Raw genomic sequence first — 15,626 nt, forward strand, 5'->3', positions numbered from 1 at the left:
CCTGAGCACTCCCAGGAGTGATCCCTGAGTATAGAGCCAAGAGTTAATGCCCAGAGTGATCCAAACTGCATCCCCCTCCCCCCCAAAAAAAGCAGACAAAAAACAGAATGAATGAACCATCCCCACTCCTACCCAAGGCCAACTTGGCCACTGCATTTCACCCCCTTAAGCATCTTCTTCAGGAATTCTACTTCGTGGCATATATTCTCATTCTCTGTCTTTCTCTTCTCAGTCTCATAACCTCTCCTCCATATCCACATCCTGTCTCTTTGATTGCTCCTCCATCCTTTTTTTGGACCAAGTAGAAACTTGGTCCAATAAACTTCTTAGGTTCATCCCTGCCCCCGGAGACTTTATATATGCTGCTCTCTGTACCTACAATGATTCATTTCAAATCTTCAAATTACTCACTCTTTCCCCTCTTTTAGGTCTTTTCTCAAAGGTCACCTCTTCAACAAGCTTTTCCTAAAGACCCAATGTAATACCTTTCTCATACTCCTTAAATCAGGAGTACCATAAATCAGAAAACTCACTTTCTTTTTTTCTCAGACTTTATAACTTCTTGAAATCACTCATAGCCTTATGCAAGGATTTGCCTTCCCTCTTAGTACTGTACCACCAGTGTCTGGGGTAGTGTCTAAAATAGTCAGTCCACTGATAGGGGGTGGTCTGCTGGTTAGAAAGATTGAAAAATGCTCCAGCATAAGGTAGGAAGTACAAATATATGTTGTATACATGAGCAAAATGTGCAAAAAGTTTCCTTTTTAAAGACTGAAGGAGGGCCAGGGATGTGGTTCAGCAGGAGAGCACTTGCCTTATGTGTGTGAAGCCTCTCCAGTACCAGCAAAAGAAAAAAACCATTTCATTTTTTTAAAGGGAAAGGCTAAGGAAAAATACCTGGGAATATTAGTTTCAGTGGTGTGTGTGTGTGTGTGTGTGTGTGTGTGTGTGTGTGTGTGTGTCTTAAGAAAGTTAGACCAGGAGCTAGACCAGTAATACAGCGGGCATTACTGGTCTAGCGGGCATTTGTCTTGCAAGCAGCTAACCTGGATTCAATCCCTGGTCCCGTGAACCAGGAGTAGCTTCTGAGCTTGGAATAAGCCCTGAGCATAGCTATGTGTGACCCAAAAACCAAAAGGAAAAAAAAAGGATGCATTATGCATAGCTGTTTATATATACATATTTATGTTTAATATGAATTATTTTTCTCTCTTAGCCTGTACCCCCAAAGTTTTGATGACTATACGTGTCAATGTTTGGTTAATGACATTGTCCCAATGAGATCTCTGTCTGGAATTTTTAATTTTTTTAGGTTATCAAGGCACTGTGATTCACAAAATTGATCATAACAAAGTTTCAGCCAGGGCCAGAGTAATAATAGTACAGTAGAAAAGCCACTTGTCTTGAATGCGGCCAACCTGGGTTTGGTAATCAGCACCCCATTCGGTCCTCTGAGCCCACCAGGAGTGATCCCTGAGTGCCTTCAGGAGTAAGCCTGTGCACAGCTGGGTGTGGCCCAAAAAACAAAAGGAAAAATAAGTTTCAACCATACCATGTTCCAATACAATCCCACCACCATTGAATTTCCCACCACTAATATCCTTAGACTTGCATAGGATTATTGTCACCTAATAATAAAATGACTAAACATTGATGGTAGGAAATGTACACTGGTGAAGGGATGGGTATTGTAACAACGTATGACTGAAACTCAATCATGAACAACCTAGTAACTGTGTATCTTGCTGTGATTCAGTATAAAATATTTTAAAAAGAGCAGATTTCTCAGGACACATCCGATCTCTAAGCACCCAAGTTCCTGAGCCTGAAAGCAGGGACCCAAAGTTCTCAGGGCTCCTTCAGTCCTCTGCGGTAACACATCTACTTATATTTACTGAGCACTTACTAGACGCCATGTGCTTGCCCTTCATTTTCCCTTCTATAGGCTCGCCAGTGCTTTCCTTTTCCTCTTAAAACTGAGGAAACTGAAAGTTAAAAGGTTAAGTAACTTGCCTCAAGTAACGAAATTTCAAGTACTCAGGCCTAGATTAAAATGTAGTACAAGGTTTTGAAGCGGGATTTCCTTTGACCCCTGTACCACAAATGTGCTTTCTCACAAACCACCACTTGCTCTTGGTCAAGTTACTTGGCTGGCCATACCCCCAGGTTCTGTGGTCATGAAATGGAGACAATAGTGTTTGACAGACTATTGTAAAATCAAGCTCTGAAGAGCATTTAACTTTCACAGCAGGCAATGGGCAGTGGAGTCAATGGTGTCTAGTATTATTAGATGGGCAGCCTTCTGGGCCAGAGAAATAGCACAGGGCTAGAGGTGCTTGCCGGAAATGCAGCTGACCTTAGTTTGATCCCTGACCCCATATCATTCTCTCAGTACTACCAGGAGTGATCTCCGAGCAAGTCAGGTGTGACCCCAAAATAGACCAAAACCACAACAAACTGTGAGAGATAGGCTACCTCCTTTGACATTTGTTTGTTAACAAGAGGTGGGTGGCAGCCCCATCTCTCATCTCTGAACCACCAATGGCCTTGTTCAGGATGCACGCCCCACCACACACACACCCTCACCCCAGCTGTGGGACCTGGAGCTGGCTCTGAGGTGGGGCCAAGGGTGCCATTCAAAGGCCTCCCTGAGAGAAAACAAACAAACTTCAGTGCCCCAGGTTACCTAGAGCTCGGATTTCCTTGTCTGAATGGATAATGATAGGAAGAGGGTTGTGTTACACAAGTAGCTGTTTTTGTTTGTCACCCAGACCCACTAATCTAAACATCTCTCACTCCTCAGGAATTATTTTAGGACCAGGAAGCAGCACGCTGTTTATTGAAAGAGTCACAGAAGAGGATGAAGGTGTCTATCACTGCAAAGCCACCAACCAGAAGGGCTCTGTGGAGAGTTCGGCATACCTCACGGTTCAAGGTAAACAGCTGCTTCAGAAAGCAACAAGAAACTGTTCAGACATCTATTTCCCTGTTTGTTTAACTTCCCACCTCCTGGTCTCCTGCCATAGCTCCAGGCTGTTCCTTTCCCTCCCTTCCCCCTGGCCCCAGGGAAGGGTCTCTGGTTCCACCTGGCAAGTAGAAGGTGAAGATGTCCTCTCTGGACTCTCTGGAGAGCTCCGCATCCCATCATCCAGGACTGCCATGGAGCCCGGAAGAGGCCCACATCTGCCAGCACTGTCGTGTTACCCTTCAGAGAAGGACTTCAAGGGCCACAGCTGCGGGGAAGAAGGCCCAGCAGGAGAACAGGGGTGTAGAGTGGGACTAGGAGGGGGGAACCCACACAAGGGAAGTTGTTCCTCCTTTTCCCTTTTCCAGTTTCCACAAGTTAGACATATGCTACTCTTCCAACTGTTTCATAAGCATGTTATTTTTTTTTTTAAGGACATGAAGTAGGTTGCAAAATACCATCAGAGAGAAGCAACACATAATAAACAGACCACATTTAAGGAAAATATTCCAACTGCTTCCTCTTTATAGGCCTCAGTGTTTGAGGCCTGGTCTTAGTGTGGGCCCTGGCCATGTGGCTTCTATTTAGAAAATAGTTTCAAACTCAATTGCAATTCACCAAAGCCACGAATCATTCAAAACATCACATTTCAAGCCTCGCAAAATGTCAAATTGGCACCTCTTAGATGTAAGTATCTTGCACGTTGAGGTTTACCACGAAAACATGAGGTTTGTGGGGCAGGCTGGGTTCAAGCACTCGCCAAGAGACGGCAGATTATGCGAGCACCTTCCATTCTTGGGGAGGACTTGAGAGGAGACAGTCTGTCTCACCAGTTCTTGCTACCTAAGAACTTAGTATCCTTAGAGCAGAACACAGCCGCTTTTACAAGTGGATAATCATAGGGTCTCCCGAGAGATCTCAAACTGCCCGACCACAGATGTTTCCCAAAAGCTGAGGAGAGCATTTCTTAAATACTTAGAGGAATCACCCCGTGCATGTCCCCCCAAATTCTTGTTTTCAGATACTCTTTTGAGTCTTTTGCTTGCATTCAGAGAAACTAATAAGCATGCGTTTTCCCCTTTAACTCCTCCTTTATTTATTTTTTGGTTTGTAGCCATACCCAGCAGTACTTAGGGCTTACACCCAGTGCTGTGCTCAGGGATCACTCCTGGCTGGCTCAGGAGATCATATGTGGTACCAGGGAATGAAATACCTTACCCAGTATACTATCACGCTGGCCCTTTAACACCTCCTTTAAATATATACACATATATGTGTACATATATGTGTATAGCCACGTGATCCATGGCTATAGTGCTTGCACATTTTATCTGTGATTCTGATAGGTTTGTATCACAACTTAGAAGGTTCTGGCACCTACATGCTCCTCTGCAGGATCCTGGAAGAATAATGCAGAGGCTTAGTGCACCTGCCTTGCAAGCGTAAGTTCCTGAGTTCAAATTTGCAGTGCCCACATGTGGTGAGTGCTACCCAGGCAGCTCTATCTGTGCTTATCAGATCCCCTTTCTGGGATCCTCAGGACCATAAACGATTTCCAGCTCCACTGCAGCTAGGGGTGTGTGTGTGTGTCTGTGTGTGTGTGTGTGTCTGTGTGTGTGTGTCTGTGTGTGTGTGTGTGTATACCACAGCTGAACGGAAGTATAATACAAGCACCCCTATGTGCCTGTAGCTGGCATAATGTGAGCACCATAGCACCCCCCCTCCAGAGAATCCCACAACTATAACTTTTATACCTCCACCAAGATTGCAGCTTCTGGCATGCACATGTGCAAAGACCTCCCTATTTAAAGGGTCCTTCACCTGTCCCTTACTAAAGACTAGAGGCACAACCTTAACCCATGGGAAGCTACTGTTTCCAACCAGAGACAGAGCTAGGTTTAAGAGAGATCAAGGAGGGCTTCTTCTTCCTCAGGCCCAGAGGTGTTTCTTCCTAGAGCCTCACAACCCTCTTCCTAGGGACACAGAGCCCTTCATATGAAACCCACAAAGGTGTGTGACTAGATCTACAGCCAGGGACTGGCAGGTCTAAGGGGGCGACTGGCCTTGAATGCTAGACAGTGCACAGCTAAGTGCCTCTTGCCCTCTGTACTCCCCCTCTCCTCTATGAGAGAAAAGAAACAGTGTCACCTGGGCCTCTAATGGCTTGGGAAAAGCCCTTGCCAGGAACAGAGAAATTTAGGCACCCGAAGACATAGTGTAAGGTTGGGGTTGAAGGTGCTTGCTTTGCACATGAAGGACCCATGCTGTATCTTCACCATCACATATGATCCCTCGAGCACCACCAAGAGTGATCCCTGAGCACAGAGCCAGGAGTAAGTCCTGAGTACTTCAGGGTATGGACCCCAAACAAGAATATAAATAAAACAACAAAAGAAGCAGAAGGATTTAGGCAAGCTTGCATCTTTCCAAAGATTTTACTTCTTTTCCATCCCCCCTTTTGACAAAATTGATCTTTTTTCCCAGAAGTCACTTTTGCTGAAACAATGGGTTTCCTCTGCCCTCTGACACGCCCTCCACCCTTCCACTTGTCCCTTTGTTGTCCAGATCAGTAGTTTCGTAAAGTCCAGCTTCTTAAACTGTGGGTCCCTACCCCATAGGGGATCACTGAACTGAATGCAGGGGGTCTTGAAAACATTGGCAACAGTTAAAGGTTTCTGAACGTCCAACAACCAAACAAAAATTCAGAATCAGCCAGAGAATGAATCTGAGCTGTTTCTGGCAGTGTTCATCTGTATTGTCTTACTCAGGCAATAAGGAGTCGCAATAGAAAGGTTTGGCATGGCCACTGATGAACCCAAATGACCACAGAAGGCTAAGCATAGTTTTTGTCAAGATGCCAGGGCTGGAGATATAGTACACAGGCTAGTTTTTCTTGTCTTGAACATGGGAGACTTGGATTCGAGTATATGTATATGGTCCAAGTACTGTATATGATCCCCCAAACCCAATCGGGACAAAGCCCTAAGCACCACCAGGTATGCACCCCTACCTGCCACAATGCTAATGCAACCTAGAAAGTCCTGTCTGCAACCACCCAGTACCACATCCACTAATCTGAGGCCTCATTAGGACTTTTCCAGGCCTGTGATATACCTCAGAGGAGCATCTGATTCAAGTCCTCTTTTCCCTCATCATCACCTTTGATTTGAGTTTTATTCTGCCCACTCTTTACTGTTTCCTAGCATTGAGAAGCTTCTGTCCTGACCAAACAAACCTTTGAAGGTGGGAACCGTGTAACTACAATATATCTTTTGTATTCCACGCCCATTAGCAGGAGATTGATGTACATTTTATTTGGTACCTTTCTGTGCTAGATACAATATATTTAATCCCATTCGTTTTATAAGTAGCCAACAATTTAGCATAGGTGGAGAGGCAAAAGGGTTAAATTATGGGCGCAAAGGCACACAATGACTCTGGTATGTGGTAAGACTGAGACTTGTGCCTTTGTCCACTGCAGGAGGCTTCCTTCCTTCCTCCATTCTTCTCATTCTTGAAGTGCCTTTGGATCTTGTCTGTAAGATCTTCTCATAAAATTGAGCATCTCCACTTCCAGTCTCCTGGTTGTCTCTTCACTTGCTTCTCTCCTGCACGAACCCCCCTTCCCATCACTGCTGTGTATTTCTGAGGCTGTGGGTCATGTTGAGACCATTGTACCACTGATACCTTCTGAAAGCTTTATCAGTCTGTCACAAGTGTGCTTGCACAAAAGGGAGAGGGAGTTCACTTGAACTGCCCATCCCAGCACACTACTGACATGATCCAATCTCTTGGCAACCCACCCTCCTACCTAACTCCCCTCTCTCCTGCAAATCCAGAGTCAATACTTGAAATGACACATCTTGTGGTGTGTTATTTCCCTGCTTCAAATCTTTCAGTGTTCCTGCTGGCCTGTTACCCTGACCAGGTCCAGGAAACTCTTCTCCCGTCTCACCTCTTACCCTTCTGGAATACCCACACTCCACACTCCAGTGGTGCCAAACTACTCCTGATTCCCTGAATGCACTGGCACCTCCTAGCCTGCTGCCTTCCCATATCACTCTCCTTTAGTTGGGACATATTGAATTTAGGGATTAAATAAATTGTATCTAGTATGCAAAGTTACCGAATTAATCAAAATTAGTCTCTTGCTAATTGCTGATGGGTGTGGGATGAAAAAGATATATTGGACATAGTTTCTTCCTCAAAAGTTTCCAATTCAATAGGGATAGAAGCACCCCAGGGCCTGGAGAGATAGTACAGCAGGTAGAGCACTTACCTTACATGTGGCCAATCTGGGTTCATCCCTGGCATCTTATAAGGTCCCCTGAGCACCGCAAGGAGTAATTCCTGAGTGCAGAGCAGGAATAAACCCGAGCATTGCCAGGTGTGGCCTCAAAATGAAACAAAGCAAAAAGCATCCCAATTCTAGAAAATAATAAAAAGGGACAGAATGAAACCCAGTTCAATGAGCCCAGAACTATGGTGTGTGAGGGCCAAGCAAAGAAAGAGAAATTGAAACAGCCCTTCAGCAAGTCCTACTCCTCCTTTACAAGTTTCTTTTACACTCTGGACACATCACATAGACCTTCTCCACATCATTTTTCTCTCTATGCTCCTGTAGCTCTTGGTATATGTCTTCAGTGTAAAGCTGTCTTATTCATTATTCACTCTTCTCTCTCTGAGCAGTCATTAAAAGCATGTTGAATTAACATGAAAGAAAATAACTGGTAAATATCAGAGGGTGGGGGATAACAAAAGACTGATGAATTTTTAAGGACAAAAGAGAAAAGCCAAATTCATTTAGTCATAAGTCAACCACTTATTATTTGCCCAAGACCATGCAGGAGATGGAAAATTAGCCACAATCCCTAGCCTAAAGGAGTTTCATAAAAATTCATTGGAAGAAAATTCCGTACAGATGAAACAATTAAAACCAGATCAATGAACATTTTGAGGGTCTTCAGAGGGTAAAGCAAAAGTGCTATTGTGTGTAAATAGGCTATACAAGATTGTGAGTAAGCTTTCATAAACATAAAAAGGAACCTGGAGAAAGATGATCTCTGGCAAGGCCCTTGTAAGATTTTGGATGGACTGTGTGATGTCATAAAGGAGGATAGACAGAAGTTATGAAGCAACTTTGGATTTTCTCCTTTCCGCCCCAATTTTATTAAAGCATCATGGTGCACAGTTATTTACAGTTGAGTTTTAGACATACAGTATTGCAGCACCCATCCCACCTCAGTGTCAGCTTCCCTCCAACAATGTTCTCAGATGCCCCCCTATATTCCGCCCCCACCCCAGCCTGTCCTTTTGACGGGCATTTTTCTAAGTTCTGTTGTTAAGAGTTTGGGTCTCATGATTTCAGTGTTGTTGACTCTGTGGTTTGGATATTTGGCTCTGTCAGTTCTAAGCACCACCAATATACCTGAATTCTTTGACCTGAGCTCTGTTGCTTCTCATCTGTCTCTTTTCCTCCTCCCTTGCACTCTTTCCTTCCTTCTCCACCCTATACTCTGAGGCCAAGTTTGATCTGGGAATTCCCCCTTTTAAAAAATTATATTCCCTCATTCAGTTACTCTAAATACCACATATAAGTGATATCATCCTGTGTTCGTCCTTCTTCTGGCTTATTTCATTTAACATGATATATTCCAGTTCCATGCATGACCAACTTTGGATTTTGTACACTGATAACTCTTTTAACAATAAAATCTGAATGTTTTCTATTGGTGGTTCCATTGAATTGTTTGCTACTTCTGACTCATGGTTAAAATCTTTTCCCTCGTGGCATTAATCTTCAATATCATCTAGAGAAATGATATCATTTGCAAGGTGATTATACTCTATATGGTTTCTCCCTATACTTAATATTCACCTCAACTGCTAATGTTTTTAGTACTTTTGTCTGCTTTTTAATGATTTTTCTGCCTTCCCTGTTGATTTTGATTGTGATTTTCTTTTCTGCTCTCAGACTAATGGTTATATCCAAACTTTTCTTTTTATAAATTGTGGTTTAAGAGGCCCCAATCAATAGTACAGTGGATAGGGAGCTTGTCTTGCACACACCAGACTGGGGTTTGATCTCGGCATTCCATATGACCTCCTGAGCCTCACCAGGACAGAGAACCAAGAGTAAGCCATGAGAACAGTCGGGTATGACCCCAAAACAATATAAAATAAAATTATAGCTTGGAGGGCTGGTGATACAGTACAGCTGACAGAGCACTTGCCTTGTAAGTGGCTAATCCAGGTTCTATCCCTGAACCTCATCTGGTCCTAGAGCAGGAGTGATCCCTGATCATGTAGTCAGGAGTAAGCCCTGATCACCAGAGTGTGGCCTTAAAAACTAAAATAAATGCTAAATAAAATCGTGGTTCGGGACCAGGAGACAGTTCAACAGTTAGTTTTATTGCCTTGGCATGCACCCAACCAAAGTTCAATTTCCAGCACCACATGGTCCCCTGAGCACTGCCTGATACAGCCCTGGAGGCCTCCAGCACCACGGGGGTGACCTGGTTGTCCCCAGCACTGCGTGCAGAGCTCGAGTGGTATCTCATTCTCTAAACCGATGGCCCAGTTGGCCAAGAATGACAGCTGGGGACTCAGGACCTCCAGAGCTCTGCTTGGAAGTACCCCTGCCCCCACAAAATATGGTTAATTGAGAAAACATATCAACAGATTACCCAATCTGCTGTCATCAAACCACACCTGCAATATTATACTCTTTTATAAGAGAAGTATAAATAAATGAAATTCTATCTTAAATAGGGTAGTAACAGCAAAGTGAAAGGCACATGGATAATGTGAAAAAAAAAAGTTAGTCTGAGGATGACGTGATTTGTTTCTTCACATACTTAAGGGGCTTTCAGACTGAGGAGATGTTTAACCCACTCTCTGTCACTCCAGAAAGGATAACTACAACCAATGAACGGAGATGGTGGAGTTTCAAGGAAGCAGACTCCAGTTCCATAAAAGGATATATTTTTGAATAGGAAGGATTATTGAGAGTTGACACTTGGCAGATCTTATGTCAGATCAGAATCTTGAACAGAATTGCTTTAGGGTCATTGAATGAATTTTTAACCCTCAGATTCCATCCAGAAGCAGTTGAGGCAATATCGGCTCATTCATTTTTATTGTTCAGACTGGTTCCGTGCCCTAAAACCTGCCTTTCTTCTTCTTACTTTGGTGACTGTAAAATGTGCCCTTGCTTTAGATTTTATTTCTTAATATATTCACATAGGCCCTTTCACACTGAATATCTGGTAAGGTTAAGTTTAGGAAATGCAACCAGGCAAATGAGTTGTGTCTGTGGCTATCTTTAACAGATTTAAAGAGGTTTATGCATTAGCCAGGAAGGAAACTGTCTGCTCTTTTTATTTCCTTTGTAAAGGGATTCTTATACTCATAGATAAAACAATGTGTTATTTTTGTATCTGAAAAAAGGATGAGTGGACTGTGGAGTCCAAATAGCTTCTCTAAATAATCACAGGTCCTGTTTGGTTTGGACTGAGCACATGAGCTCATGAGCACACATGGAGCTCTCCCGGGGGAAGTTCTCAGAGGACTTGTTAAAAACAACAGCAGCACAACTGTCAGTCACCGAAATAACTTAAAGAATTAACACAGCCCTCAGTAGCCAGCCCATGGAGCAGGACTGATGCCATGAAAGTGAAGCATATTTTAATGCGAGGACTACGGAGGAACTATCGAATCATGATCACTCATTATCATGATCTTGTATTAGGCCTTGTCTACGAATGCAATTGTAGTAGCACTTATAATCACACAGGAGAAGACATCTGGAACAATAGCTACTATTGCAGATGTTTTTGGATGTTGGGAGACACCCACATTCATGAAAACCCCAAACACTTCTGGGTCCTGTGGTTCCAATAGTGGCAGTCACGTGACAGGTGAGATGCATACTTGGGTGCCACAATAATCACACATTAACACTGACTTCAGGAAATGACTCATGCAGGGGGAAGTTTATGTCTTAAAATTAAAAAAAAAAGTTTTGGGCTGGAGCAATAGCACATCGGGTAGGGCATTTGCCTTGCATGTGGCCAACCTGGGTTCGATTCCCAGAATCCCATATGGTCCCCCAAGCACCACCAGGAGTAATTCCTGAGTGCAGAACCAGTAGTAATCCCTGTACATCTCCAGGTCTGACCCAAAAAACAAAATATAAAATCAAATCAAATAAAGTTTTGGTCTTGTCACACTTAAAAAAAAAAAAAGTCCAAGCATAAAAAGTAGGAGAAAAGCTCAAATCAGCTGTGACTTGGGTGTCCAGCTACCCTTTTTTCATCTTTTCATCTTCCTGGGCCAGATTTCCGTTTTAATTTCTCTTTTTCACTTTCCCTTGATCCCTCTTTTCCCTTTCCTCTGATTCCTCCCTATCCCTACTTTGGCTCTGTTCTTCCTGAATTCTGCCCCCTCGCCCCCAAGCACTCTCATGGGTGTCCTGGCACTAGGATGTGATAAACTAATTCACATGGGGACGTTGGTGATTGATGTTATTCCTCCCAGCAGTGCTGGCAATTCTGAAGGGTTTCCCAACAAGAGAGTAGGACTCAAACAGAGAATTGAACTGGTTACCCACTCATTTCACACAGGAGGGCAAAGGGACCGGAAATGCATGCCTTTGTACTTCAAATCCAAACAATGACATAAGGCTGGCCTTGATCAAGAATTCAAAAAATGGTGGTGGAATTCAATTAGGGTTCTTTGACATCTTTGAAGCTTGTTTGGGGGTCAAATTATTCAAGCTCAAAAATAATACGCATTCGGGGCTGGAGCGATAGCACAGCGGGTAGGGCGTTTGCCTTGCACGCGGCCGACCCGGGTTCGAATCCCAGCATCCCATATGGTCCCCTGAGCACCGCCAGGGGTAATTCCTGAGTGAAGAGCCAGGAGTAACCCCTGTGCATCGCCAGGTGTGACCCAAAAACCAAAAAAAAAAAAAAAATACGCATTCTTCATTCCTCCTATGGAAATCCTATGGCACAAAACTCCATAGGGAATCTGATATGTGGGTGTTAGGCTTCATACACTTGATCTTAGGCTCTGTGAATGCCTGGGACTACCTTATTCTTATTTCTTCTTTTTTATTTAATATGCAGCATACAAATTTTTTGTTTGTTTGTTTTTGGGTCACACCCGGCGATGCACAGGGATTACTCCTGGCTCTGCACTCAGGAATTACTCCTGGTGGTGCTCAGGGGACCATATGGGATGCTGGGGATTGAATCCAGTTGGCTGCATGCAAGGCAAATGTTCTACCCGCTGTGCTATCACTCCAGCCCCTGCAGTATATAATTTTAAGCCAGAGATATGCTTTAGTTTAGTCTATTTCAGTTTTTCAACAGTTCAATGAGGATTTTTTTTTTTAGTTGGGAAGACTTTGAGGCATAGAGATGTTAAGGATTTAGTTCAGGATTAAACAGCTCAAGATTGGCAACCCTGAGAGCTGTTACTCATGTTCGTCATTCAACTGCTCCTCTCAACTTGAACTTTGTGGAATCCAGTGGGTAGAAGCACCAGTTCAACAACAGGAATGCTCCTGCTCATGAGCTGGGTGGATTTGGTCAAATTACTTTCCTTCTGGTACTTTCATTGGTTCATCTTCAAAATGGTTGTTAGAAAAGGTAACCAGCCTTGTAAGGTTTTTTAAGGATGAAAACGCTTCAAACAATATCCAGCAAACATAGAAACTTTTAGATACTAGGTAACATTATGTTATTATAATAAATCAAGATTAATTTCAATTACACTTTCTATTTTAATTGATTTTATTTATTTGTTATTTGATTTGAATGCCACACTTGGCAGTGCTCAGGGATCTGCACTCAGGAATCACTCCTGAAGATGTTAGGGGACAATATGCAGTGCTGGGAATTAACTCAGATCTGTCACATGCAAGGCAAGTGCTATGCCCACTGTATTATTTCTCGAGCCATCAACAGAATTTTTTGTATTATACTTTTCTGAGGTTTTCCAGGCCACCCAATATTATTCCAAATCATACAATTTCTATTTGACCTAAAGTTAGAACTTGCTCTAATTAAATTTCTTTTTTTTTTTTTGTTTTTGGGTCACACCCGGCGATGCACAGGGGTTACTCCTGGCTCATGCACTCAGGAATTACTGCTGGTGGTGCTTGGGGGACCATATGGGATGCTGGGATTCGAACCCGCGTCGGCCGCGTGCAAGGCAAACGCCCTACCCCGCTGTGCTATTGCTCCAGTCCCTCTAATTAAATTTCTGATACAACTGATGTCCCTTTGTAGTAATTTTAAATATCTTTACCTACAATTAGTCTTGCAAATGTACTCCAAATTTAATCTGAATACATCATTGGTATATGTAGGACCAGAGAGATGGTACAAGGGATTAAAGCACTTGCATATGACTGACTTCTATTATACACTCAGCGCTTCATGGTCCCTGAGCTCAGAGCCAGCACTAAACCCTGAGCACTATTGGGTATAGCTCAACCCTCAACTTAAAGTCTCCTCCCCAAATTAATACATGTAGAATATTAAAAATTTCTTTTTTTTTTTTTTTTTTTTTTTTTTTTTTTGCTTTTTGGGTCACACCCAGCGATGCCCAGGGGTTACTCCTGGCTTTGCACTCAAGAATTACTCCTGGCAGTGCTTGGGGGACCATATGGGATGCCGGGGATCGAACCCGGGTCGGCCGCGTGCAAGGCAAACGCCCTCCCCGCTGTGCTATCGCTCCGGCCCCGAATATTAAAAATTTCTATGGGGCCAGAGTGAGTATAATAGGCACAGCATTTGCCTTTCATGTGCTGACGTGGATTCAACCCCCAGCACCCCATATGGTCCCCTGAGCCCACCAGCAGTGATCCCTAATTGCAGTGCCAGGAGTAAGATCTGAGAACAGCCCGGTGTGATCCAAAAATCAAAACCAAACAAATTTATCCTAGTATAAAGATCAATCTAGTTATTCCAATAAGTGTAGAGAAATTACATAACCCACCTAAATAGATTACTGGTTCATGGGCTTTAGTTAGATGAACAAAGCTCTGTTTGATTGGCTTCTGTGTGAAGCTGAGGAGAGGTTAGTTTGATTGATGCAAAAACGAACTAAAAGCACACCCATCTCTTGATTTTCCAATGTTTAAAGAGCAATAAACCTACAGTTACCTCTTCTAGAATAGTTTTAGAACCAGAGATTCACTCCTGGGCCTCCCTTCTGTGCCAGGCAAATTTCTTAGTGATGACTTGATTCCCTGTAGCAAATGATGGTTGTGCATCTGACTCATTTTAGAAAGGTAAACCGTGATATGTGCAATATGGTTGTATGAAAAAAATTAATGAGAATAATAATTCAGGGATTGGAGGGATAGTATAATGGATAAGTTGCTTCCTTTCCATGCAACCTATCTGGGTTTGCTCCCTGGCACTCTTATGGTCCCTTTTGCCCCACCAGGAATGATTCTTGAGCACAGAGCCAGGAGTAAGCCCTGAGCACCGTAAGGTGTGGCTCAAAAAAAAAAAAGTAACAGCTCAGTGTCTGCCCACTATTGGGTGGAGATCAAGTTCTTACCTGGTGCAGAGGGAGGCCCTGCTTGGCAGGTCACTTGCTGTGCACGAGCTGCTGGGTATCCTGACTGGCCTTGAGGGACTTAAGCTGATCTTGCTATGTGCACTGGACATAAAGTGTTCCTTTCAGTAAAAAAAAAAAGTAATAATAACTCTTGCTAGGTTTGCACATTTCTTTCTCCCCTTCCTTTTTTCTTTCTTTCGATTTTTTATTTTATTTTTATTTTGGAGGATTGGGGGCCACCCCTGGCAGTGCTCAGGGTTATTACTGCCAGTGCTCAGGAGACCATATGCATTGCTGGGGATCAAACTGGGTCAGCAGCTGGCCAGGAAAGTGCCCTGCCCTCTGTTCTATCACTCTGGTCCAGACTTGCACATTTTAGTGGTGAGTCATCTCCACATTTCCAGCTTGAGGATTCAGGAGCCGATACTCCTTTTTCTAAGACATAGTTGATTATAGAATCCCGGAGAAGCCTCCTGCCCTTCCTGTTCTCTGTCTTGGAACTCAAAGTAGCCGTTGGACCCAGATGGCAGTCTTTAGCTTAGAGTATTGCCCTAACTTCCTAGGAAATGCCAGTACTTCTGTTGTGGGAGCTAAGTGACCTGACTAAGACCCATTAAATGGTATCTCAGGCCCATTACCATGTACCAGAGTGGTGGGGTGCTGTGGCCCTGCCCCAGGACCCTGAGTAGAGAGTGCATCCATCACCACCAAAAAGGGCTGAGAGCAGGTGACAGGCAGCCACAGCTGCAGCCTCAAAGGCTCCAGGTAAGCCTTTAACCCTCATTAACCCTCTCCCTCCACATGTGGCATCTGCTTTTCTTCTCTTAGTGGGTATGGCATGACACCTGGGATGGTTACCAACATAGAATTCTGAGTCTCAGTTAACAGTTTATTAAGAAAAGATGCATAAATGTGAAATGTTTCCAACTTGGGCCGGAGAGATAGTACAGTGGGGAGGGCATTTGCCTTGCAGTGGCAGACCCAGGTTTGATTTCCAGCATCCCATACGGTTCCCTGATCACAGCCAGAAGTGATCCCTGAGCAGGATCATTTATGCCCTCACCTCTTAGTAAAAAAACCA

At 43.7% G+C, this 15,626-nt stretch overlaps 1 protein-coding gene across 1 annotated transcript in view; it reads left to right on the plus strand.

Moving 5' to 3' along the window:
• FLT1 (fms related receptor tyrosine kinase 1) overlaps positions 1-15,626 on the plus strand; it is a 214,355-nt gene that overhangs the window by 145,393 nt on the left and 53,336 nt on the right. Inside the window, 1 exon segment of the mRNA XM_055130474.1 lies at positions 2,804-2,935. Coding sequence (XP_054986449.1) covers positions 2,804-2,935 — 132 coding nt within the window.

This window comes from Sorex araneus, chromosome 1 (genome assembly GCF_027595985.1).
Source record: "Sorex araneus isolate mSorAra2 chromosome 1, mSorAra2.pri, whole genome shotgun sequence".
Classification (NCBI taxonomy): domain Eukaryota; kingdom Metazoa; phylum Chordata; class Mammalia; order Eulipotyphla; family Soricidae; genus Sorex; species Sorex araneus.